This window comes from Capsicum annuum, chromosome 8 (genome assembly GCF_002878395.1).
Source record: "Capsicum annuum cultivar UCD-10X-F1 chromosome 8, UCD10Xv1.1, whole genome shotgun sequence".
Classification (NCBI taxonomy): Eukaryota; Viridiplantae; Streptophyta; class Magnoliopsida; order Solanales; family Solanaceae; genus Capsicum; species Capsicum annuum.
Window position 1 is genome coordinate 171343335 of NC_061118.1, and position 24204 is coordinate 171367538.

General features: G+C 35.7%; 4 protein-coding genes across 5 annotated transcripts; 1 reads left to right on the forward strand and 3 right to left on the reverse strand.

Moving 5' to 3' along the window:
* The first annotated feature begins 349 nt into the window (after window positions 1-349).
* LOC107840528 lies at window positions 350-1182 on the forward strand. Its single transcript, XM_016684419.2, has one exon. It carries the CDS (start codon window positions 453-455, stop codon window positions 843-845), a length of 393 nt encoding a protein of 130 aa, XP_016539905.1. The 5' UTR covers window positions 350-452; the 3' UTR covers window positions 846-1182.
* A 3464-nt stretch (window positions 1183-4646) lies between these two features.
* LOC107840529 (high mobility group B protein 14) lies at window positions 4647-7376 on the reverse strand. Its single transcript, XM_016684420.2, has 2 exons — window positions 6969-7376; window positions 4647-5363 (listed from the first exon to the last, which is right to left on the reverse strand). Exon 2 carries the CDS (start codon window positions 5318-5320, stop codon window positions 4832-4834), a length of 489 nt encoding a protein of 162 aa, XP_016539906.1. The 5' UTR covers window positions 5321-5363; window positions 6969-7376; the 3' UTR covers window positions 4647-4831.
* A 2639-nt stretch (window positions 7377-10015) lies between these two features.
* On the reverse strand, window positions 10016-16473 carry LOC107840530 (triosephosphate isomerase, chloroplastic). The gene is made up of 9 exons (XM_016684421.2): window positions 16036-16473; window positions 14446-14472; window positions 14262-14331; window positions 13589-13712; window positions 12405-12489; window positions 12129-12261; window positions 11584-11757; window positions 11092-11174; window positions 10016-10322 (listed from the first exon to the last, which is right to left on the reverse strand). The coding sequence occupies exons 1-9, from the start codon at window positions 16237-16239 to the stop codon at window positions 10266-10268; spliced, it is 957 nt and encodes a 318-aa protein (XP_016539907.1). The 5' UTR covers window positions 16240-16473; the 3' UTR covers window positions 10016-10265.
* Window positions 16474-18076: 1603 nt separating this feature from the next.
* On the reverse strand, window positions 18077-22921 carry LOC107840531 (transcription factor bHLH121). 2 transcript variants are annotated; one of them, XM_016684422.2, is made up of 5 exons: window positions 22480-22921; window positions 20484-20611; window positions 19615-19742; window positions 19053-19523; window positions 18077-18598 (listed from the first exon to the last, which is right to left on the reverse strand). In XM_016684422.2, the coding sequence occupies exons 1-5, from the start codon at window positions 22605-22607 to the stop codon at window positions 18446-18448; spliced, it is 1008 nt and encodes a 335-aa protein (XP_016539908.1). In that variant the 5' UTR covers window positions 22608-22921; the 3' UTR covers window positions 18077-18445. The 2 variants fall into 2 exon arrangements, with proteins under 2 accessions (XP_016539908.1, XP_016539909.1); XM_016684423.2 differs by having other exon boundaries at window positions 20484-20608; window positions 22480-22891.
* Window positions 22922-24204: the final 1283 nt, after the last annotated feature.

Below are 24204 nucleotides of genomic sequence, written 5' to 3' on the forward strand. Positions count from 1 at the left end.
ACACCTTAGTCAATATTATTTTTATACACTTCAAACGACAAGTATTACAATTATTTTGTGATAATCTTTTTGAGCTAAATTGTTTGGCACGGTCCATGAAGGAAATATTTGACAATAAATCTAATTGTTTTAAATTTTGAATTCGTCTTTATCGAGGTTGAATGTGAATAGTAAACATTGGATAAGAAATTAAACAAAAATAATCATTTTCGTAAAACTGTCAAAACAAAGTGAGAATTAATCCAACGGTTATAAAACATCCTTAATACAACTTCAAATCAGTCAGTGACAAATGTCATACATACATAGCTTTTAGCTTTAGCCTTTGCTATAAATTAGCTTACCTTACACATCAATACTCTCAACTGCCCTCTTGAACTTGTCCAAATCCTAAAATTTTCAAGATAAAAAATAGACTTTATATTATATCTTTTAATAATATTTTTTTCTTCATGTACCCACATAGAAGAAATACAGCCTCCTCAATCTTGGAGGGTTTTTCACTAAATCCATTACCATATCCAGTTTTATTATTTTTAGCTGTAATTTTCATATTTCTTGGTATTCAATGGTTTGTTACATATGAAGAAGTTATGGAAGCTACTGAAGAAAGTTTTGGTTGGATACTTCTGATTGTGCCACTTGTCTTATTATTCGCCGTCCGATGGTTATCCACCATGGACCCGCCGGAATGGTTTTCCGGCGGGTCACCGTGGGACAGACGGCGGAGGATGTATCAACTGCCGTCGGAAGGAAGTTCACCATGGGGGGTGGCTGCTTTGATTGTGTTGTTGTTAGTATTGTTGCAGTATCAGTCTACTTTTCTTGATATGTGGTTCTTGTAATTGTGTCCTTCTTACTTAGTATTATTAGTTTGTTGCGTAACAGATGAGGTTGCTAATAAGATATTTTGGGTTTGAGTTCCGGTATAAAAAAAATTTTGGTAGGGAGGCTACCCCGAATGGGCCCGATTTGGCTCAAATCAAGATTAATCGGACATTAATATGAATATCGGACATCGAATGGGAAATAAAAGAAAAGTATTATTGGTTTGTTGTTACAATAGGAATTAATTAAGGATGTTGTTATTAATGTGAGTGCGTATATATGTAATTATAGTGATTGTAATTTAATTTCCACAAAGAAATAGAAATTAATAGAACCATATGTTCGTTTGGATCAGATCAAGGTTCAATATTTTGAGGGTGTGTTTGGTAAGATGGATGAATATATGTCAAAAAATAAATCTTTTGGGATGACAATGACTTCATTTTGCCTTGCTAATTCAACTCTCCTCTTTATTATATTGTTTTAACCAAATTTAGATGTTATTATCGATTTTCAATGCTATTCTTTTGTTCAGAACTCATTGGTTCGACTATTTCATATTCAAACTGTTTTAAGGTTCATTCATTTGGTGGAATGTACTAGGACTAAAGGTTAATGGAAATTTGGTGGAGTGTACTAAAGCTAAAGGTAAGGTTGATTGCCCTACTTTGTCATTTATAGTACTCCTACTTGATTGGTATGTTGTATTTAATTGTGCCTTTAATCATGATGGTAGGGTAGATCAAAAAGATAGATAGACTACTATTTAATGTTTAAAACCCCACAATCTTGAGTTAATAATTACTTGTGGTGGTGGCCTCTCCTTTATTTGGTCTTTTAAAGCTTTATATATCCTTTGAGGATTGATGAACTACTAACCCAAAAAAAAGTAGAATTGTCGATCAATTAAAATTTTAAGCAAAACTTTGTGAGTTGATTGAGTCACAATTCAACACGCCAAATAAATTAGTTAGTGTTAAACAAGAGAGATAATATTGAGATATAAGAAAGGGAGATTCTAATTAACTATAAAAGAAATAGTTTGGTGCACAAAACATTTAGCATTAAAATAGAGTTTGAAGAAGGATCACACAAAACATCAGGGGCAAATTTCACATGCTTAAATTCGTGACATACATATCATATTAACAATTTTACTATTACTCCGAGCTCTCCTTGTAAAGGTCTACTTAAACAAATAGGAGGTCATTGCACAGGTTTTAAGATCTTAATTAGCGAATAACTGAAGTAGAAAATGAATTCACTTTTAGTGTGGTCATTTCTTAGGTTTTAAGGTTTTAATTCCCCCTACATTTTTGGCTTCTACATTGAATTATTGGGGATTAGAATTATGGATGGAAATCATTAAGAGTATGAAATCTTCAAGGACAATAATTGGAGCCAAAGAGACCCTATTTGGCCTGAAAATGACCTTTGAGGTTTCATATCAATCCTATAATTGGATAGCAATTTGATAATTCAGTATCGTTCCATCAGCCACTTTGGTGTCACAAGGCAAAAACAGACAAATTATAGTGCATAGAGTGTTTGGTATAGTAGTAAGATTATTAGACATAAACCCTGGAAACTAGCAATTAAGAATCTTAATTAGTGATACCCAAAAGTTGCAAAAAGACAAATGACAACGAAACTCTTGTATCTATTATGATTGTGAAGTATTTTCTTGTTATTATCGTATGGGTTTTAAATCAAATGCATATCAATAGTCTAAAGATATTTTTTTATATCGTCAAATATTTCAATCCACTTTAAAAAAGTTGTTTATTATTTTTATCAGATTATCAAATATTAATATTTATTGAAAGATATACACTTTTTTTTTTGGCCAACCCAGGAGAAACTAAAAGTGTTTACAATCTTTCAAAAGTAACCCACTTATATTTGTTAAGAGAAGAAACTCCATATCCTAGAACGCATATCTTCGCATTATCAAATCTCATTTGTCTGCAAATTGTCACGTCAATTTTGTAGACTTGATTGTGTAAGTAGTCTTAAGCGTCAATGTTTACCTTAAAACTCCCTATGTTGCTATTGACTTTTAAGCTAATATTCTTTGCATTGTTGACTGTGAATTTTTATTAAGGAAATTAAAAATGCACACACAGAAACTATATGAAGGGAGTTCAACACTAACCATGTATACATAAAACGTAATTTTAATTATATATAAATAGTATAATTTTTTGACCGAAAAATGAAATGAACCCTGATGTTATGCTAGCTCCGCCCCCATGTGGTGCTGGTCCCCGAGTAGTGGGATACACTGTTCATTAACAGATTTTTATATGATGGTGTTGGCCAAGGTTATGGCACAGGTACTTCACTCCATGCTACTTTAAGCTCTTTCTTTTTGGTTTTGACTCTTTCAATGGATAAAAAGGCAAGTAGATCAAGAAGAAATGTAGCATAGCGTGTGACAGAAGACTATAATATATACTTGTACCAAAAGAAATACTAAAAGAAGACTATCATTACATGCATCTTTCATAGCAGTCTGAAATCCTCGACTTTGCTGCCTTGCTTCCACAATTCCTGGTTACTAACTGACGAGGGGGTGGGATTAAATACTTACTTCCAGTTCCAGAGCAGATTATACCAAATTATATTTATTTAGTATGGTTTAATTTAATAATTAACACGACATACATCTAAACATTGAATGCGAATAAGCTTTTACTACTTTCCACGCCCTGCTTTCCTTTGTTATTTTTTATTTTTTTTTTTTTTCTTAAATAAAATTAGATGCAATAATGGAAGAATAACAACCGGTTTATTATTTACAAAATATAATATGTAGAAACTTCAAATAAAAAAAGTAAAACATCGATTTGATCGTGGGCAAACAAAAGCTGGTCCTCTTTAATTTCAATAGTTAAATTGGATTATACTTTGCAGAAAAAGGTCAAAAGAGGAGCACTAGTTGCTAGTAGCTAAACTAAAAGTGGAGAAGGAGTTTTTCAACCTTATAAACTTGGATTGAACATATCTTAGTGTTAGTGGTCCCTTTTACTTCATTGAGTAACCTCAACTATGGGTATAATTTCGAGTAGAATAAGGTACAAGCCCCCAATACAAGCAGCCGCAGTCCGGTGCATTAAAGCTACCGCTATACGCGGTGTCCGGAGAATAGCCCCACCACAAGAGTGTTTTGTACGTAGCCTCTTATAAAAGATTTTCAAAAAAATACTATTTAATGTTTAAAACCCCACAATCTTGAGTTTAGTGTTGTCATTTCTTAGGTTTTAAGGTTTAATCATGTTTCCCAAACTTCCCCCAATATTTTGCTTGTCAAAACTGAAATTAATCATCTTTATCTACAATTGGCTTCTATATTGAATTATTTGGATTAGAATTATGGGTCGAAATCATATCTTCAAGGGCAATTGTTGGTACCAAAGACCCTATTTGGCCTGAAAATGACGTTAGAGGTTTGACATATATCGATCCGATAATTGAGAAAAAAAAATGACAGCCCAATACACTAAAGTGTCATCATGCGCAAGGTCCGAGGACGGATCCACCACAAAGGTGTACAGTACACAGCCTTACCTTACATTTCTATCAGAAGTTATTTCCAAGGCTTGAACCCGTAACCTTCCGATTACATAGCAACGACTTTACCAATTACTCCAAGCCTCTCCTTCTGACGATTGAGCCACTTTTCTTTTATTATTTTTTACACTCAAAGAGAAGGATTGCTAGACTAGAATGAAATGTGCAGCACTATGTAAAAAACTGCATAGAGCATGTACTTTCATGTGCTGTTGCATAAAACACACCTTGAAGGCTAGTGCACATACAGAACCCATTAATTGAGCATTCTGCTTTGTTTGGGGAAGGCAGGTTTGATCAGTTATCAAAAGTGCTAAAACATGAAGTCGATAGACTACAGATCGATTAGTTGGATGTACAGAAGTAATGCCGAAATACACACTATTCCTATCAAACATCTAAAGCTGAAGATTACAAAGAATGACTGATACTATTCATCAAAATCGGAGTCTTCTTCATACTCTTGAAACTCCCCACCTTCCTTTTTCTTGTTGAAGTCCGCCATGGCTCTGTCAAACTCCCTTCGTTTCTCTGTTGCTACATCATAGTAATGCACTTTTTCGTCATATGTCATTGTTTTCCACTTCTCTCCGCAAGCTTTTCCAATATCTCGCATTGACCTGACGTCTGGATTTTGCTCCTGGAATTCCTTACGGAAGTCCTCCATGAAATAGAAGAAAGCGGTGGGGGGCTTCTTAGGCTTCTTGGCATCTATTTTTGCAATCTTCTTCTTGGAAGTGGCCTTAAGTTTCTTCCCTGATGTGGGTTTGCACTGCATCACTCCAGCTGTACTTACTATCTCGCGTGAATTTACCCGCAGCACCATTTGGCTTTTGGTTGCTGTCATGGAGCTTTTGCTAGAGGCTGAAGTTGAAGCGGAAGCAGAGTTTCGAGACTTTGATGAAGCTTTCTTTGCCATTTTCCTTTTTTTACCAAACCTCTCACTCTTGATTGTGGAGCCACTTTGTTATCAAAAAGCAAAAACATAGGTAAAAACAGACAAATTAGAGTGCATACACTGTTTGGTCTAGTAGTAGTAAGATTTATTAGACATGAATCCTGGAAACTCGCAATTATGGATCTTAATTAATGATACCCAAAAGTTGTGAATAGACAAAAGATCACGGAACTCTTGTATCTATTGTTACTGGGGGTATGACTCGTGTCAGCACGGGCTCAACACAATATTATTGTTACAGACAATTCGTGTTGCACAAGAAATTATTAAGCTATCCAGGAACCTCCAGTAAGATCACGATTTCAACATATCATTAGACAAATATTGCATGGCAAGTTCAATTTTTTGTAATGGTGAAGTACTCGCGTATGTTCAAATACTATAGGAGGACTGAGTTATCACCAATTGAATATCTATTCAGCTAAAAATAGTGCAACATTACAAACCTTTTTACAATTTAGATATAACTTTTCAACAACATAAGTACGTAATCATTGCCAATAGAAACATAGAGATAAAAAAAGGGCAGCCCGGTGCACTAAAGCTGCCGCTATGCACGGTGTCCGGGGAAAAGGCCCCACCACAAGGGTGTATTATACGCAGTCTTACCTTGCATTTCTGCCGGAGGCTGTTTCCAAGGCTTGAACCCGTGACCTCCAGGTCACATGACAACAATTTTATCCATTACTCTAAGTCTCCCCTTCTAGTACAGATAATACAATTCAAATTCACGGGAATAAGAGTAGTTACATTCATAAAATGTCCTTTGAGCCAGAACATTATTAAGCAATAGAGAGATCCTAAGTGAAGATTTCGGGTTTTAAAGGCCATCCTTGCATTGTTTCGATTGGATAAAGGTGTCGGTTAGATTCTCTATGCTCTCGTAAACAGGGGCGGAGCTACATGTGCTCCGGGGGTTCATTCGAACCCCTTCGACGAAAAACTATACTGTTTTAATACTGTTTTTATATGGTTGAAAATATTTTTTATGCATATATAGTACATGTTGAACCCCCTTCGACTAGTTTGTATATTTACTTCTTAACCCCCTCAATGAAATCCTGGTTCCGCCACTGCTCTTAAAGGTTAGGCAAGCACTCGGCCCTAATCAGTAACAACTGGCACTTGGAGAATGTGGAAAAAGGAAATCAACACAATCCTTTTCAGCCTCGGCAAATAGGACTCTCTCTATGAGTTTTGGTGTCAATCAACAACTTCAAGGTTAGTTTGGGCACCGAAGGGTGTGGCCTAGCGGTTCAATAAAGTTGAGTTGAGCATTCACAACAGAGACAAACACTGGTTTGATTTTTGTCCATCCCGAGAATTAGGTCAGGAGTACACGCAAGCTGCCCTAGACACTACGGTAATAAAAAAAAACAAAAACAAAAAAGTAAACCCGACATATGTTGTAATTCAATCTAGCCAAGCGAGAGATAGAAAAAATCGAATCGGGTGTTGTCCATTAGAAATAATGGAGGAAAGATAGAAATCCCAAAGCAAAACCCTATGAAGATCTATACATGTGAGAAAAGAAAAATCGAATTGGGTGTTGTTCCAATAAAGCGATTGAGGATTAACAGAAAAAAGAAAAGAATGACCAAATACATACCTATAGAACAACAGCACACAGAGAGCAGAGGCAGCGGAATGGCAACTTGTTATCTTTTTGCATATACAGAGGCACAATAGAGGAATGTGCGAATTAGTGAGCCTAAAATGACCAAAATATTCTTTTTAAGAAAAAAAAAAATATTAGTGCAAAGGGGATTAATATGGGAGAATCGACCTCACTAATAAAGTGAAAGTTTCGGTAACTAATCAATTTTTCCAATTTAATGATAAATAACATTACATTGGGAAACCAACGATTCGAAAGTTGTGTTAAATTTATATATTTAATATATTTTTTTTAATTTGTGTATCAAAATACAATAATTTATTTATTATGAAATGGAGGGAGTACTGTAAAACAGTATTTTCTTGTTATGTCGTATGGGTTTAGGTCAAATGTATACTCAAATGGACATTGGACATTGATAGTATAAAGATATTTTTATATTGTTAATAATCTTAATCCACTTTATTTAATTGATTATCAATTACTATACTTATTGAAAGACATACATTTCTTTTGGTATATAGAACAAAAACAACATATCCATATCCAGTGTAGTCCCACCTAGTAGGGTATGGGGAGGGTAGAGTGTACGTACGTAGTCCATACCACTATCTTAGGTGAAGTAGTGATATTATTTTCGATAGACCTCCAACTTAGAACTAATAATAATATAATAAACACAAAATATAAACGTATATAAAATAACAACGCTAGCGACAAGATAATACTAGAGCCATAGGATAATACTAAAACTATAAATTTGAAACCATAGACAACACTCAACTCCACGAACAAGAAACTACAGACACAAATAAAGAACACTCCCCTAATAAAAAACACTCCCCTACTGTTATTGACACACTCTCACTCCCTATCCCTTTATCCTAATCTGAATCCTCCAGACCTTTCTATCAAGGATCATATCCACCGTAAGCTGTAACTGCTCCATATCATGCCTATTTACTTCCCTCAAATATTTCTTCGGCCTACCTCTGCTCCGCCTAAAATCATTCATAGCCAGTGTCTCACACCTTTGCACTGGAGCATCAGAACCCCTCCTCATCACGTGCCCGGACCAACGTAACCTTACTTCTCGCATCTTATACTCCACCGAAGCCGCTCTCACCTTTTCCCGAATAATTTCATTCCTCACCCTATCTTTCTTGGTATGACCACACATCCATCGCAACATCCTCATCTCCGCTACCTTTAACTTCTGGATGTGAAATTTTTTAATTAGCCAACACTCCGCTCCATACAACATAACCGGTCAAACTATCACTATGTAGAACTTACCTTTAAGCTTCGGGGGCACCTTCTTATCACATAAAACTCCCGAAGCGAGCCTCCATTTCAACCACCCTGCCCCAATATGATGCGTGACATCCCCGTCAATCTCAGCTTCACAACTACGTCAGCCTCCTGCGACACATCACTAAACTTACACTCCAGATACTCCATCTTAGTCTTGCTCAACCGAAATCCTTTAGACTCACTGTCTCAAAATCTCCAAGTTCTCATTAGCTCCTCCCCGAGTCTCGTCAATCAATACCACATCATCAACAAATAACAAAGCAACCCCCATTTGTATACGTCGCGTCAACACATCCATCACCAAGGCAAATAAAAAAGGACTAAGAGTCGATCTCTGGTGCAACCCTATCAAAACAAAAAAGTGCTCTGAATCTCCACCTACCGTTCTCACACTAGTCTTCGCACCATCATACATGTCCTGAATCGACCTAATGTTCGCCACGGGCACCCCTTTAGCCTCCAAGCATCTCCACAGAATCTCCCTGGGTACTCTGTCATAAGCCTTCTCAAGATCAATAAACACCATATGCAAGTCCTTCTTCCTCTCCCGAAATTGCTCCGCTAATCTCCTCATAAGGTGAATGGCCTCAGTAGTCGAGCGACCTGGCATGAAACTGAACTGATTCTCAGAGATAGAAGAAACTAAAAATATTCACAAACTCTATATCTTAAGTGAATTTTCCCAAATTATCTAATCTTTCATTACGCTTGTGTTCATCAACCATCAAATCGGCACATCAATTTTGGTGACTTACATTCCTAGTCCCTAGTATATTTATATTTGTTGCTACTTTCGTTCTCTGCAATGTGGACTATGGTGGTGGTCCCCTGAAATTAAGAATAGTGAGGTACACTTTTCATTAGGAAATTACATTATGATGGAGTTGGCCAAGAGTTGTGGCACAGATACTTCACAACTCCAATGGATAAAAGGCAGGTAGATCAAGAAACGTAGCTTAGCGTGTGGCAGAAGACTATTGTATATACTTGTATTGCTTGCACAATCCCTATTTTGGAGGGAGGAAAGAGTAAATATGTATTCACGCCTGAGGTTCATAACAAATTTCGTTAACTCACGATGGTTGAATAGTTGATGAAGTAAGAATGTATATTAAAGTAATCATGAACCACAAGTTGTAGAAATTTAAATGCAAACAAATCACCCGTATTTATTAGTTTTTGATATAAACGTATTTGATGTATTAATCGCCACCGTTGATTCCTTACGATCTCCACCGTTTATTTAAACTAATTCCCAATTTCCCTTTTCATGATTATTCAATTGCCACATGCGGACATAACAACTTTGGGTCATTACACATTCGCAAGTTTGATTTTTGAATCTTTGGAGGAGGGTAAACTTGTTCTTAAATAAAATTAGATGCAATAACTGGCGAATAAATAACAATTTTTCTTGATTTACAGAACATAATCTCTAGAAACTTCAAATAATAGAAGTAAATCATTTGATTAGATTTTCATGACAAGTTTGACCCAAGAGTTCTGTTCTTGGGCAAACAATAACTGGTCCTTCATCGATAGTGAATTTGGATTATCGTTGATTTGCAAAAGAGGGATGAAAGAGTTGCTAGTTTGAACCTTTAGTGGAGAAGGATATTTGGTGTGCAAGTGGAGAAGGATATTTTCAAAAACAGCATGTATATGTGCTAATTATTTCCAGAAAACTTAGTTGGGATGATCAGAAAATTTTAAACATTGTAAACTTCAATCGAACATATCTCAACTATGGGTATAATTTATAGTAGCATGCAGTACAAACCTAGCAATGCAAGCAGCCTAGACAACAAGCCTTATTATTTTGCTAGTACAACTTGTATTACAGAAAACATGGTACAAAGGTTGGAAGAGTTGGAATGTCATCAGAATTCCAATTGACAAAACTGAACCATTAGTTTATTGTCTAGTGTTTCTCTATGTTGTTTATTCTCCACGATGAAAACCCATGACAAATGATCAAGCAGCTACCTTCTTGGAAGTCACAGAATTAACAATGGTTGCAAACTCGGGACCCTGCAATGTAGAATATCATGCATCATTCTTGGTGCCAACCAGCTGGGGTTAATGAGGAGTTACACACACACGAAACATCATCTCCCACTCAGAAATCTTAAAATACAATCAAATTTGGCAGGCCACTTTTGTCACTTCATGCCAAACACAAGCATAGCAAGACCCTACGGTCTTTTCCATGTCATTTTCATCGAACCATTTATCAAATGAATGCCTTGTCTGCCATCTTTCTCGCCCCAAAAGGATCAGGCATAATTGGCATCAGGTCAGAAAGACATAACAAACTCAGTGATGTCATATACTTGCCCATTCTCTTCCTCTATCTCCACCTAAGAACTCCCTTCCTAACCTACCTCACAGGTTCCATCAACTATCAAATTCTTGATTTCTGCATATCAGGAAGCAAACACAACTACAAGGGAAGGATCTTAAACATGACTCATATACTACTCCTGTTAAGAACCAGCTCAGCATCTCCACAAAGCTATTTTTGCACTAAACATTACCACCACAACAAAACTACTCTATATAGCATTCCAGATGCTGTCACTTTTGTTAACAATGACCATAAAAAGTATCAAATTTCTACCTATTGCTGACGACTCCGTCTCCTTAAGGTCAAAATAACTAATCCATACATGGACTGGTATAATGCATTGATCTACTAGAACGTCTTGGTTCAAGAAAAACTCCTCAACATAGCAGCGAAGGATTTGAAGAACTGTAGCTTAGACTAGTAAGACAGGCATATTAGCAATAACTAAATTACCTTTAAGGAAGCACCTCCTACTAGAAAACCGTCAATGTCTTCTTTCTTTGCAAGGTCAGAAGAGTTGCTTCCGTTCACAGAGCCTGCCAATAACATTTGAGTCTTTCAGGAAACACCATAATCACAGTCAATGACACTGAAGTGTGGTTTTCCACATTTGACATGACGAAAAGAGTAACAAGTACAACCAAATCCCTTCTAATAGAGAAGACAGGTTCTTCAGATTTAACAAGGCATTATGCTGATCTGACACCCAAAAGACAAAAAACTAAACAAAAAGAAAAAGGGAAACCCAATGGCTGTAGCGTAATGATTTCAGCAAGGGAAATGGTTTTCCTTTTGAACTTCTAACAAAGAGGTTAAATGTGACTCAAGTGAATAATGGAACCATTTCAATGTCTAACTGACATATAAATGCAATTCAACCTAAATAACTCATGCAATCTTGTGAATAAAAGATCGAACAGGAGTACTATATATGAACTAAAATACCTCCATATATAATGCGTGTTTTAGAAGCAACTTCTGCTGAAACGTTCTTAGTAAGCCAATCGCGAACAGCTACATGTACCTCCTGAGCCTGCTCAGGCGTGGCAACTTTACCGGTTCCAATAGCCCAGACAGGCTCATACGCAACGACAACATTATCCCAACTTGGTATAGCATCTGTGCAGTTAAAAACAACAATTAAACAGGTCTGAAGGAGTAAAGCTTTTGAGCGCAGTGTATTTATCATATCAGATAAACTCATTAATGCAAGTTACTCTGAACAGGTACCCCATCTCTGCCCCTGGCAAGTACATTTTAAATTTTTTTAACTATATCTAGGGAAGAGTGGAAGGGGAAATAGGGGGGGGATTACAAGGCCAGTATCGAACCCTCACTTACATGGTGAAATTCAAGTCGCCAACAAAATGGACTACTAAGATTTTCCACATTTTGTTTTTACGAAGCATCAATCATGTCTATTAATCTTGTTTCTCTACAGAAAATGTTTCAAGAGAGAACAGAGACAATATTAATAAGAAAAAACCTGCCTGCAAAAGCCTTCAACTGCTGGAAACAGACATCAAAAGTTTTTCCTGCTTCTCTTTCTTGTAACAGCTCTCCGATACAGGCTATAACACCAACGCCTTGGCTCAAAGCATATGCAGCCTTCTTGCCGATAAACTGAATGAGAATGTTTAGGTCAAGTCCTAAGTAGGCAGCTCTAACTCACAACCAGGAGATGTTGCAAATGCTTTCTTTCTTCAACTTTTGATCAAAAAATGTTATATATATTAACAAAGCAAAAATTTCCGGACAACTCTTACTTCATCATTTTCTCCAATTATATGTCTCCTTTCTGAATGACCAAGAATGACCCACTTGCAGCCAAGATCTTTCACCTGTTCTACACTGCAAATGGAAGGATAAACACCATGGAGTTAAGAACAACACAACAAGGATAACAATTGTGATCTCAAAGTGGATTCATTATAATAGTTTTACAGGCAAACACAGTAAACACTAAACAAAAAGAAACAATGGCTTTTATAATACTTCAGTCTTTTAACGACATCGGTGTCTAGGCCAACTAGCACATCTTGACTATTTCACCAGGTACCTGGCTTCATCTCATCAACACAGATACCGGGTGAGTCTACACATCAAATCTTATACCGGGTGACTCTAAACATCAAATCTTAGGCAGATAGGAAGGAATCACCTAATGTCTTTTGCCTTTGTCGGGATTTGAACATGAGACCTTATGGTTCTCCTCCCACTTCATTGACAACAAGGTCACACCCTTGAATTCCGTCAGACACCCTTCACTTACAGGAATGTATGGTGGCAATATACAAAGCCATAACACATCAATTTTACAACATACAAAACAGATGTAAAAACTAAAAAGTTATATCAACTTAGATGCTACAGAGACAAAAAATTCCGAAACCTATCGTAAAGGTAACAAGCAAGTGAAAGAAACCACATATAAAGATCCCTGCCTTGGAAAGAAGCCTATGCAGTGACTATGTTACCCAAAGTGCTGGTAACACTCTCATATATAAAAAGATAAGAGAAACAGATAGTTGATGCAACAAGGACAGAAGCAAACCAATTAAAACTTAACCTGGAATCAGTTTGAGCAAGTAAGTTTTTCGACAGCAATCTTATCCCATCGGTTACTGTGACAAAATCAGTAAACCCAACTGCATGTAATAAGCTACTGAGCTTGTATCTTATCATTGCATAGTAATGAGCCCTTTTAACAAGAGACGCTGTCCAATATAAATTATCTAACAAAGATATTCTGATCTGAGCTTTCAGAAGTTGGGAATACAGCAACTTTACTTATGTAAGAGTCTATTGAAACCAAGCCTTCTAAAATTAACATCATTGTTTTACGACTTTCTCATATTATCAATATAAAATCACATACCAAGAGTGTTAATCAATCCAGCGATTAAATAAGAATAAATTCAGTCTTAAGCTTGGAGAGATGGAACTGTACCTGATTTCGCCGGTGAAAGCTCCACCTTTTCCAGTCCAACAATTCTGGGCAGAAACTTCAATCCTGTCGGTGAGTGAATTCTTTACTTGATCAATGTACAGAAAGGGAGGTGCTACAACCACATCTGGAAATTTTCCAAAAGCAAATTCTTGCATTAACATCTGAGGTGAGAGATATATTAGATGTTTTCATTCTTTTCTAAACGAACTAAAAAGGAAAAGCTGCCACACAAATTGCAACATGCGGATGTGTGTGTGTGTGTGTACGTACACACACACACACACACTCACATACAAACATATAAATAGCAATTTCATCTGGGTAGTCATGACAACAAAACAAATATCGTCTTGTAAAGAACATCAGAATGAGAGTGGCAAAAATTATCGTGAAACTAAGACTGAGAAGACCAAGGTCAAGTATTGTATGATGACTGACATCATTTAAGCTATTCCAAAAATAACAAGGCAACTATTGCCAAACTAAGATTGAGAAGTATAAAAGAGTAACCATGGTCAAATGCCTGGAAATTATATTATCAAAAAGATCAATTAAGCCATTCTCTAATCAAAATCTAGATTGGACACAGAACCAGTTGCCCACCTTTTTAGAAATGTTGACGTATACAAATAAATTTTCATAGGTGATGTGACAGCAATGTAGAAGAACTCACCAACATCAGACTCGAGCTGAGCACTGTTCAAATCAGAGACAAGCTTGCTTATGGAGTCCTTTGTTCCATTCTGGTAGAAACATTGATGAAAGTACAGAACATGGAGGATATATGAAAGTTAATCCAAAATATCACAATGTATCACCTAAACAAATTTGGTAAGAAACAACGAAGTGATACTTACACATTTCCAATTTCCACCAACAAAGAACTGCAAGCAAGTAGGAAGACGAGATCAGAAACCATATTGGAAAAGGGGAATAATTTAAACATGTAAAGAGGGACTAATAGAAGACAAATAGAGAATAGACTATTAGACTTATCTACTTGCAGCTAATTTCATCTTTCCCTTCTTCTAATTTAGCAGTTTCAATACTTCCCCTTTTAAGATACCAATTCTCAAAATCAGCTTTTGTCCTCAAATTCTCGTTGTTTAACATCTTTTTATGCCTGGTTAATGAGATGGATTTACTTTTATGGAGTAATACTTTAAGCATTTTAGATCAGCCAGCAACAAGTAATCTCTGTTATTCCATGCTGGGACTCAATCTCCCTTAGGTTTAGCAACTGGTCAATTATCACAAACTTCAAGAAAAATGTAAAGGCAGAGCCATTTTGAGACCAACGGCCAAGATTGAAATCACAAATTTATTATAAACGCTGTGGACGGAAATATGAATAGAGCCAAGCACTTAACGTTTCACACTGAAAGTCTACGCCTTGTGAATAATTCATTTGCCAATGATTTAAGAACGCTTAAGATGCAATATCTCTAATAATTATTTAATAAATAAATAAATAAATAAAGCTATTGAATAGAGGATGTAATATCAAAGTGTCCTGTGTCTCGTGACCCAAAAAAGGAGTTTCCAGTCACAGAAAAGGCTGAATCAGCTTGAGTTGCTATTTCAGAATTCTCATTGAGAGAGAAGGTCAAGGCATGATCATGCATATTGTAGGGAAATTCTAGCACCTGATGGCAAACTTAGTGCACACATTGTATCAACGATTATAAATTACTGAAAATACTAGCCTTAATCAAATGATCATTAGCACTGGAGCAATATTTTCAACTTCCGCTGATCACATTCAGGAAAAAAAGTTTTTTTTCTTCTTTTGATAAGTACAAAGATATATTTTTTATTAAATCAGACCATGCTTCAACATGTAAACAGTGCTAGTTCCAACTAAGTTCAGACGATTAATTCTTCTTCCAAGTATCCAATTTGTTCACATAGACTGTCAGTTCACTCACTCACAAAGCCTACTATAATACGCTGAGAGGTTAACATAATTACATAAAGAATCTATAAAACAATGCTCTAAACACTCCAAATCTTCAACTAGCATTAGAAGCTTAGAACAAAAAACAAAAGGCCACATTTTTTCCTTCCTCCAACTTCAGATAGAGTAAAATCCAAAAAAGTTAACAAACCAACAACAGATCTAAAAAGGTACATCCTCAATCCTATAAAGAACAATACCACTACGACGAATATCAAACAGTTATCTCATTGATCACTATTTTTCAAGTAAATTCTAATTAACAGATTGTAACTTATTACAACTTGTATATTCACCAAACAGTATATACAATTAGACGTGGATTGCTGTATTTAAATTCTAAGTTCAATCATAAGAAAAAAACTCTTAGTATTGAACTCATTATATTTTTAAAATGACGAGTTCATATTTACTATTAATCACAATTTTAATACTATCTTTTTAACCAAAAATTTCAAAAGTTAAGCGTCCAATTGAACCATTTGTTTACCTTACCGGAGCCGGCCATGGTTACGACCGACCTACAACCTTTTCCGGCGGAAGAGAGGCGGAGATGAGCATCGACGTTGTGGAAAAAAGCTTGAGAAGTGGAGAAGGAAACAGAAGTGTTATCAAGCTTGGAGATAGATTTACGGAGGCCAGAGAAGTGTGGCCCAGACATTTGAGAAGCTAGAGATGTTGATGCTACCGCCATTTTTCACTTTTTTGGAATTCTAACAGCAAGTGAAAGTGATGATACTGTTGCTCCTCTTTTGTGCGCCTGAATAAAAGTGCCGGTGCTCTCAATATCTATTTATGTTTTGTCTATTTCATACTCGGGTTTTGGAGCGTGAAACACACGCTCCAGCCCGTTTTCTTTTGGTTAAACCTAACTAAGAGTGGGTGAGTGTTTTTCTTTTTAATTTTTTTTTTAATTAAATTAAGGTTGGTGAGGAATGAGGATCCAACGGCTGAGTTATTTATTAGTATTTTTTTTTTTGGTTTCTCATTTGGTACCTGCATTGGGAATCCGACTAATTTAAATTCGCGTTAAATAGGACCCGAATCGGGAATTTGTTATTCTTTGATCTCAAAATAGAATGCATTAATTATGTATATGGCTTAATTTTTACCTCTGAGAAAAAATACTTACACAATTATCTTAAGATAATTATAAGTAAAATTTATTATATTGATATAATAACAATACTTACTCTTATTTCGCGTTGACATATATTGTTTCTAAACAAATCAAAATATATTAATATATTGCGTTGACAGATATTGTTTTTGAACAAATCAAAATATATTAATATAACTCAAATCAATTAATTACAATTTTTTTCCTTTCACTTGTCCTTAAAAAATCACCAAGAGTTATACTTGTTATTCATTTGGTCGAACTTTTAACTTTTTGCCTATTGATGATAAAAGTATTTTTATCAATGGAAAGAAACATCACGTCAATTATCCTTTTATTCACATATTAATATTCTAATTTTACTAGAATCAAGCACTTCATTGTATTTCACTTATCACGTAATCGCCACTTAATATTGAAGCTTGATTGAATCGTCACTTAATATTGGATTTTTGTTTCTTCACACAGAATTCCACTAGGCCCTGTGATATGAATCAAAATGTAAATCTAGTGATGCTTTTATACCAGACTTTTGATATCTAAGGGGATACTTCATCTAGCAGCAAAATGTTGAACTCAAAAAAAAAAAAACAGATATATATCACTCCCTTCATCTCAACTTAAACTTGAGACAGATTAAAATAAAAATCAGACACTTAAATAGGAGCAAAGGAGTATTAATCTCTTCGCGTTTGTTTCAAGCTCAAAGTACCATGTCATTTTCTCTCTGTCCAGCCACCAACTGAAAGGACGGGTCCTCCGTGACAAGTAATTAATTTCTTTTTGGTTTTTATTTATTTATCAAGGATATTTTTCCCAAGGTCCAGATAATTCCACGTGTCCTCCATTAAGTTACCATAGAAAAGACCTCTTATCCATCACCCCTGTGGTTCGTTTAGCAGCCCAAATGCAGCCAACGTCTAATAGCTGCTCAACTAAGGAGTAAACTAGAATTTTTTTAAAACAAAATTCCCAAACTTAAGTTAGATTAATATAGAGTATTTCAAAGTTGAAATTCTCCTAATTAAATAGTTCGGAATTCAGGAGCGGAAGATCTGTTTTATCTTTTAATAGTGGTCAAATTAGCATATTACACCAAATCAAGCCCCTATTTGAACGTGAAAATAGACCTGAAAACTTGCATAAAAGAAGTACTAATTTTTCAGTCAACAAAGAGCTGCCTGAAATTCAGAAATAGTTAAAAGATATAATATAATCAAATGGCAATTCAGAAAAACTCCGATAATGAATCCTTCACATTTGCAGGTAACCATGGATGTTTTCATGTTGCGTACAGATCAGAATGCATCGCAATCTTGGAAGTATGCGGTTAACTGACAGTTCCAGTGCAACTAGGCAGGTCTTTGAGAGATTACTTCAATCAAGAAGATGACTCAGTTCCAAGATTCAATTAGTCCAACAACAAAACTTTTCTAAATTCACCAACATATTCACACCCAAAAGGGATACAATTTTGTAGATATGTTTAAGGATTTGGTATGTGAAGCAATGAATGATACTGGATGTTATGGCACTAAGTAACATCATTGACGAGCGCTAACTTTCCTTGCATTCAATATACTCTTATATGAACACAGTTCCAGTCTCCATGTGACGACCCCCTTAAAACTGTTAGGGATACATGAGAAACAACCAAATTCAGAACTCATTGCACCAGCTGTTCCCTGACTCTGTGTTGTACACCTTTTACACAATAGATGGAGCAGAAGAAACTAGTAATAAAAATGGTAATAACCTGGTTACTATTCAGTTCCAAATGTCAATCATCCGACTTTGTTCCCCTAACTACACTATTTGAGGAAACAGCCTGTACACTATGGGATGACGAACATCTACTTGAAGAATTTCCATCTGTGAGGCTGTTATCCTTCTTTGGCAACTTTCTGGGTTTCTTTTGTCCAGATGAAAGGTCCTGCAGAATTTGGAAGCATGTCATGATGGTATATTTAATTTGCCAAAGTTCCTTGGGGTCAAAAAAGATACTCTGTACTCCAATTTTATTGAAACACTTTCACCAGCAATAAATTAAGAAAAGAAAGCTTGACGGGTCACAGGGATCATTATAACATAAATTATGCCTAAAATGATTTAAAAAAGGGCAGCCTGATGCACTAAAGTTCCCGCTATACGTGGGTCTAGGGCTGGAATATATAGAAGTGAAAGAGGTTTAGTAGAAGTGAAATTGAGGCAATACAAGAGTAAAATAAGAGTAGTTGAATAGCTTGATAAATTTCCTAACTAAAAAAGGGAAAAGATTAATTTGAATGATTGGAGATCAGAGATTTGTCCATTTAAGAAACAGGTCAAATAAGTTGGGATATCCTAAAAGGATAAGTAGGACAAGAAAATCAGCAGTACTAACTAACCTGCTCAGATGTAGATCCAGGTGTCTTGAGCTCTAAATCTGTTGCCACTTCATTGGAATCTTCATTTTTCTCAGTTCTGCTCTCTCCTTGATCTGAAAACTTGTTTCTGGATTCTTGTCTGATCACACTACCTGGTTGTATTACTGGAGACATATACTGAGTCGGTTGTTGTTCAATCAACGTATTAGAAGTCATGTATTGAACATAAGATGAAGGGTTTGGAACAACTGCAGGATTATGATTGCTGAAGAAAGGATAGGGCTGCAGAGATGGATGCATCGGAACTGGTCCAGTTGGAACCGGAACAGGCATCGGATACGAATATGAAGGTGGATGCATGACCAGTGAATGATCCATCCCGGCCCATGGATACATACTCCGCATTCTTTGTTGATACTGGGCATTAAGGCTCTCAATATCAGATTTAAGAGAGGTCTTCTCTTCTCTGAGATCATTTTTCTCCTGGGTCAACTGCTTGAGAACAAAACAAAACAATAAGAACTGCAATCACTATGAAATGAAAAAGTAGAACATTACTTTCAGAATGTATCAAAGAGATCACCTCACGGCTTTCATCAGTAAGTGCAGCATACTCAGATTTTAATCTGCTGACCTGAGCAGTCAAATCCTTCAGCATTTGAACGGTATCACTTAGGATGGATGCTTTGTCATTTTTAGGCCTATCAGGATCTGCATATTAAATTTTTGACTGCATAAGAATGCATGCTTGAACCTATTTTTCCCTTCAAACCTGTTTGTTTTATATAAAGAATGCATACGTAGACTGTGCACAAAAACTAACTCTAGAGGACCATTTGGCAATCCATTCCAAAGTTGTGTTTGGACACTGTATTAGATATTCGGGTGTTTGGTATGCCTTTTGGCACTCTCTATTAATAACAATTGGTGTGTTAACAAACAACATATCAATGAACAGGTGATGTTATCAATATGCCCTTGTGAGGCCTTCAAATGACTTTAAAACCCTTATAATGTGAAAGATCAAAATTTTAAAGCTAACATTTACGACAAGAATAAGGTAATCAAATTGTAAGATAAACATAGTACTGGAACCATATGTTGTTAGCAGCATACAAAATGAACCCTACAAGTACAAATAAAAAAGCATTTGCAGTGATAAGCCTGTTTGCAGAATCAAACACAAATGGACCAAAAAATTCAAATACGATCCCCACTCAAAATACGAGTGTTATAGTGAGTTGTTTTATAACTTAAACATAACAAAAATCGGGAAAAAAAAAAGAGCACTTAAGGTCAATGTGCTTATGTGCAGCTTCAACTTCAAAGTATAACATGTCTCAATGAGGTAAAATAACAAGCAGCAGTCAAATGTGCCGACGAGTTCAGACAAAACAAAATGTATCAAGAACTTAGTAGTTTTTTATATCAAACAAAGATGAGCTAATTTACCAAGAGTTTTTCCTAATTCCATAAACTGCTCGTTTAAGCGATCCCTCCTTAATTTTTCTCGATCTGCCTTCAGAACTTTTCTTGCAGCAATAGAGTCTTTGAGTTCTGCTTCAGGCTTTTGTTTACTACTGTGCATGAAGAAGAATTAGCATCAGCTAGATCAGGAGAACTTCAATGAACTCGTATTGAAACAACATTTATATTTCTTTGTAATATGACCAAGGAAAAGGAAATATAAGAAAATATCCAATCGCACGTGTAGCAAACTAGATGTTTGTCTGCTTGCAGCAGGGCCTGAGCTATAAGCCTGACTACGGGTTTGGCCAAACTTTGGCCCAGATCCTATATTTGTGTTTAAATTTCCACCTAATATGTATAAAATAATTCATCGAGAACGCATAGTCTGTTTCTTCCAATGTTGCTTGGACTCTTCAAAAATGTCAGCGGGTGCGTGTCGGGTCCTTCAAAAATAGTGCATTTTTGGACGATCCGACATGGGTGCTGCAACATTTTTGAAGAGTCCGAGCAACTTGTGTTTCTTCTAAAATCCCGAACCCAAGAAACTGAAGTTACACCTCTAGATTGCAGCATCATTTCGTGCATATTTATTCTATCATACTTGTAAAAAAGGTTTGTTTGGCATTGACCCAATGTAGCAGCACTTGTTGTGACTAAGAATTTCCCAACATAGTTCCATGACAATCAAAATTCTGAGCTGCCCACTTCACTTTACATCTCAGAATGGAGAAAAATTTCTCAAACATAAACAGGAAATGTGGAGGACTGAAAATGAGTCATGACTCTGTTTACAAGTCTTTTTGTTTTTCCTATGTTCCAAAACAACCCCCAAAAGAAACTCCAGCGCATGTATCTTAACTCAAAATCCTACCATATCTTGAAATGGAGAATCCCAATATGCACTGACCAAAGCACAACAAAACCTTTATGATACCATGCAACCCTAAGCAGAGACCAATCCAGGACTTAAGATTGAAGAATTTAACTTTTTGAGATTCCTAGCAGTGAACCCAGGGGCGGAGCCACCTTTAGCTCAGGGGGGTCATCTGAACCCCTGCGATGAAAAATTATACTATTTATACATGGTTAATATGGTTAAAATTATCTTTTATGTATATATAGTTGACGTTGAACCTCCTTAGGCTAATTTGTATGTTTACTTCTGAGCTCCACTAATAAAACTCTTGACTCCGCTACTGATTGAACCCGCTATATTTTTAACTTATGGGTTCATATCTACTAGTTGTGCATTTTCAGTAAATTTTTACATATAAACTTGCGCTCCACTAAGTTCAGATGAACCCGGTAACAGTAAGCTGCATCTGCCCCCGAGTCCCTAAGGAGTTCACCATTTTAGCTATACATACCAATTGCTGCAGCTTTCTCTACCAGCAAACGTGAAAAGAACGTCAAAATGAGATACAGGTCTTTACTATCAATTAGAAGCTCAATTAATTATTTTATTGGGTATTCAACTTTTCCTTGCATATATGCTCCTCACTGCTTTGCTATTAATGTCATGTTTCTCTCCACTGCCCCTTTTTTCTTTTAAATACTACTTTGATTTGCGTCATTTGAGCCGAGAGTCTTCCAGAAAAAGCCTTAGTGGTAACGTCTGCATACACTCTACCCTCCCGTACCCAACTTTCTCAATCGATTTTACTAATCCTTTCAATATTAGAAGTTCTTAAAAATGCTAAATGAAGTAACATAACTAAAATTCAATCACATAACTATGTACATAATCTCCAATACATCAATTAAACGTGCTTACTTGATAACATCTGCGTACACTCTACCCTCCCCAAACCCAACTTTCTCGGTGATTTTACTAATCCTTTGAAAATTACAACTTCTTAAAAATGCTAATTGAAGTAACGTAACTAAAATTCAATCACATAAATATGTACATAATCTCCGATGCATCAATTAAACATGCTGTATACAAAACCTAAGCTGTAAATACAATTAATTTTACCTTGATTCAGAAAGCAAGCCATTTGACGGCATGGAAACATCAGAAGGAAGCTGATTTAACTCAGTTAGACAATGATTTGGAAGCTGATTCGGTTGATAGAGGCCGCCGCCGTGGTTTAATTGATCCATTTTCTGCCGGCGAATTGAATGGTGAATTTAGGGTTTTGAAGTCGATAAACAACGATTTACGCAGAGTGAACGACTGGTTTTATTTTTTTTCTTTCCCAGTGGTTTCCGATGCGAGATTCCAATTTCCACCCTCACGTTATCCGTTATCTTTTTCGTTAAACTTCCTCTTTTTTCGGTTAATTTTTACTATTTTTCTTTTCGCTTTCAGCTTCTTTCTTTAAAAATATAAAATCCGCCGCTCAACTTTCTTCCAATAGCGTAGTTGCATACTAAAATCGGGGGAGTATATTTGCATTTGACTTGGATTCGTTGTTGTTTTAACCTTCTTGATTCTCTCGACAATTTTTTTTATGTAATGTCTGTCGCACCCTTATTTTTCACTGCATCCAATTCCGCTAGAAAGTTGGTTTTAGAGAAAATGATTTTTCCAATTAAAGTGACATTTTGAAAAGAGATTATTTTATTTATAGAGTCGTCACTTGGAATTGAGTTTGGGTGTTTCAAGTCACCTCATTGAATCCCTATTCAAAAGGAAATGACTCTTTATTTTCTCTGGTCTGCGAACTAGAAATCCGGATAAGGAATTCTGTTGATCGAGGGGAAGGTGTTAGGCACCCCTCGAATCCCGTGGTTCTAGCACGATCGCTTTAATGACTTACGTCTAGCTTAAAATTATCTTTTTGAGTACATAATATTTGTTAGCCTAAAAGTTACTTACATCTTACTTTGAATTTATTTTAAATTATTTAATTATATTAATGCGTGACTTGCCAGTAGCAGTACTTTCCGATCATACCACAAGTTTTGATACAGTTCTCGTGCTTTTGAAGCATTTATGAGTCATTCCCATTTTCCTAGTCTAAATAAGCACCTAATAGGTTTAAAATCTACCCAACCCAATTCAATCGGCTTCAAACGGTAGGTTAATTTACTATAACGAATGGTCGGTAGCAGGGCTTTCCAACTTCATCGTTAATTTTCACTTGTATATTAAACTTTAATTACTTCTTTTGATCAAGAACCTAAATTTATTCTTTTATGAATTATTCTCGCATTTCTTTAGGAAGTGGCTGCATTAGCTTAGACGTTTGAGAAATAAGGTAACTTATTAGTGTTCTAAGTCATATTTTTATGTATCGCTGATCTAATTTTATGATATTATAATGTTTATCATTATAAAATAATATTTTACGCTCCTTTTATTCAAATTCAAATAAACAACAAACTGAAAATACAAAGCAAAATAAATTAAATTGTTATGCTACTAAAATGACTACATTAATTTGGGTAATTAGTGACGCATGCACATTTTATTACTTATTCGGCATGAGCGAATACTGGAGAAACCAATCACCACATATACTAAATAAGTTCTAATTTCAATCTTAATTGTTTATTAGTCAAAACAATTTACGCAGCATAACCATACTGATGTATCAAAATGAACCAAAATGTGATTGGAAAAATTAAACTTCTCCGTTCATTACTTGAATAAAAACAAAAGGTTTTAAGTAAATATAAACCGTCTGCATATGTATTAACACCCTAATGAGTCGTATAGCTCAAGTTAACTTACTGTAAGTCTAGTTAACTAATT

Coding starts and splice junctions, on each gene's coding strand:
- LOC107840528 (XM_016684419.2), top strand. CDS start 453: ATGTACCCACATAGAAGAAATACAGCCTCCTCAATCTTGGAGGGTTTT.
- LOC107840529 (XM_016684420.2), bottom strand. CDS start 5,320: ATGGCAAAGAAAGCTTCATCAAAGTCTCGAAACTCTGCTTCCGCTTCA.
- LOC107840530 (XM_016684421.2), bottom strand. CDS start 16,239: ATGGCGGTAGCATCAACATCTCTAGCTTCTCAAATGTCTGGGCCACAC. Junction 12,490..13,588: donor GCTTTCACCGGCGAAATCAG/GTACAGTTCCAT, acceptor TTCCATTTGCAG/TGTAGAACAGGTGAAAGATC. Junction 11,758..12,128: donor GCAGTTGAAGGCTTTTGCAG/GCAGGTTTTTTC, acceptor TTAACTGCACAG/ATGCTATACCAAGTTGGGAT.
- LOC107840531 (XM_016684422.2), bottom strand. CDS start 22,607: ATGGATCAATTAAACCACGGCGGCGGCCTCTATCAACCGAATCAGCTT. Junction 19,743..20,483: donor GGAATTAGGAAAAACTCTTG/GTAAATTAGCTC, acceptor TTTAATATGCAG/ATCCTGATAGGCCTAAAAAT. Junction 18,599..19,052: donor CTGGATCTACATCTGAGCAG/GTTAGTTAGTAC, acceptor CAAATTCTGCAG/GACCTTTCATCTGGACAAAA.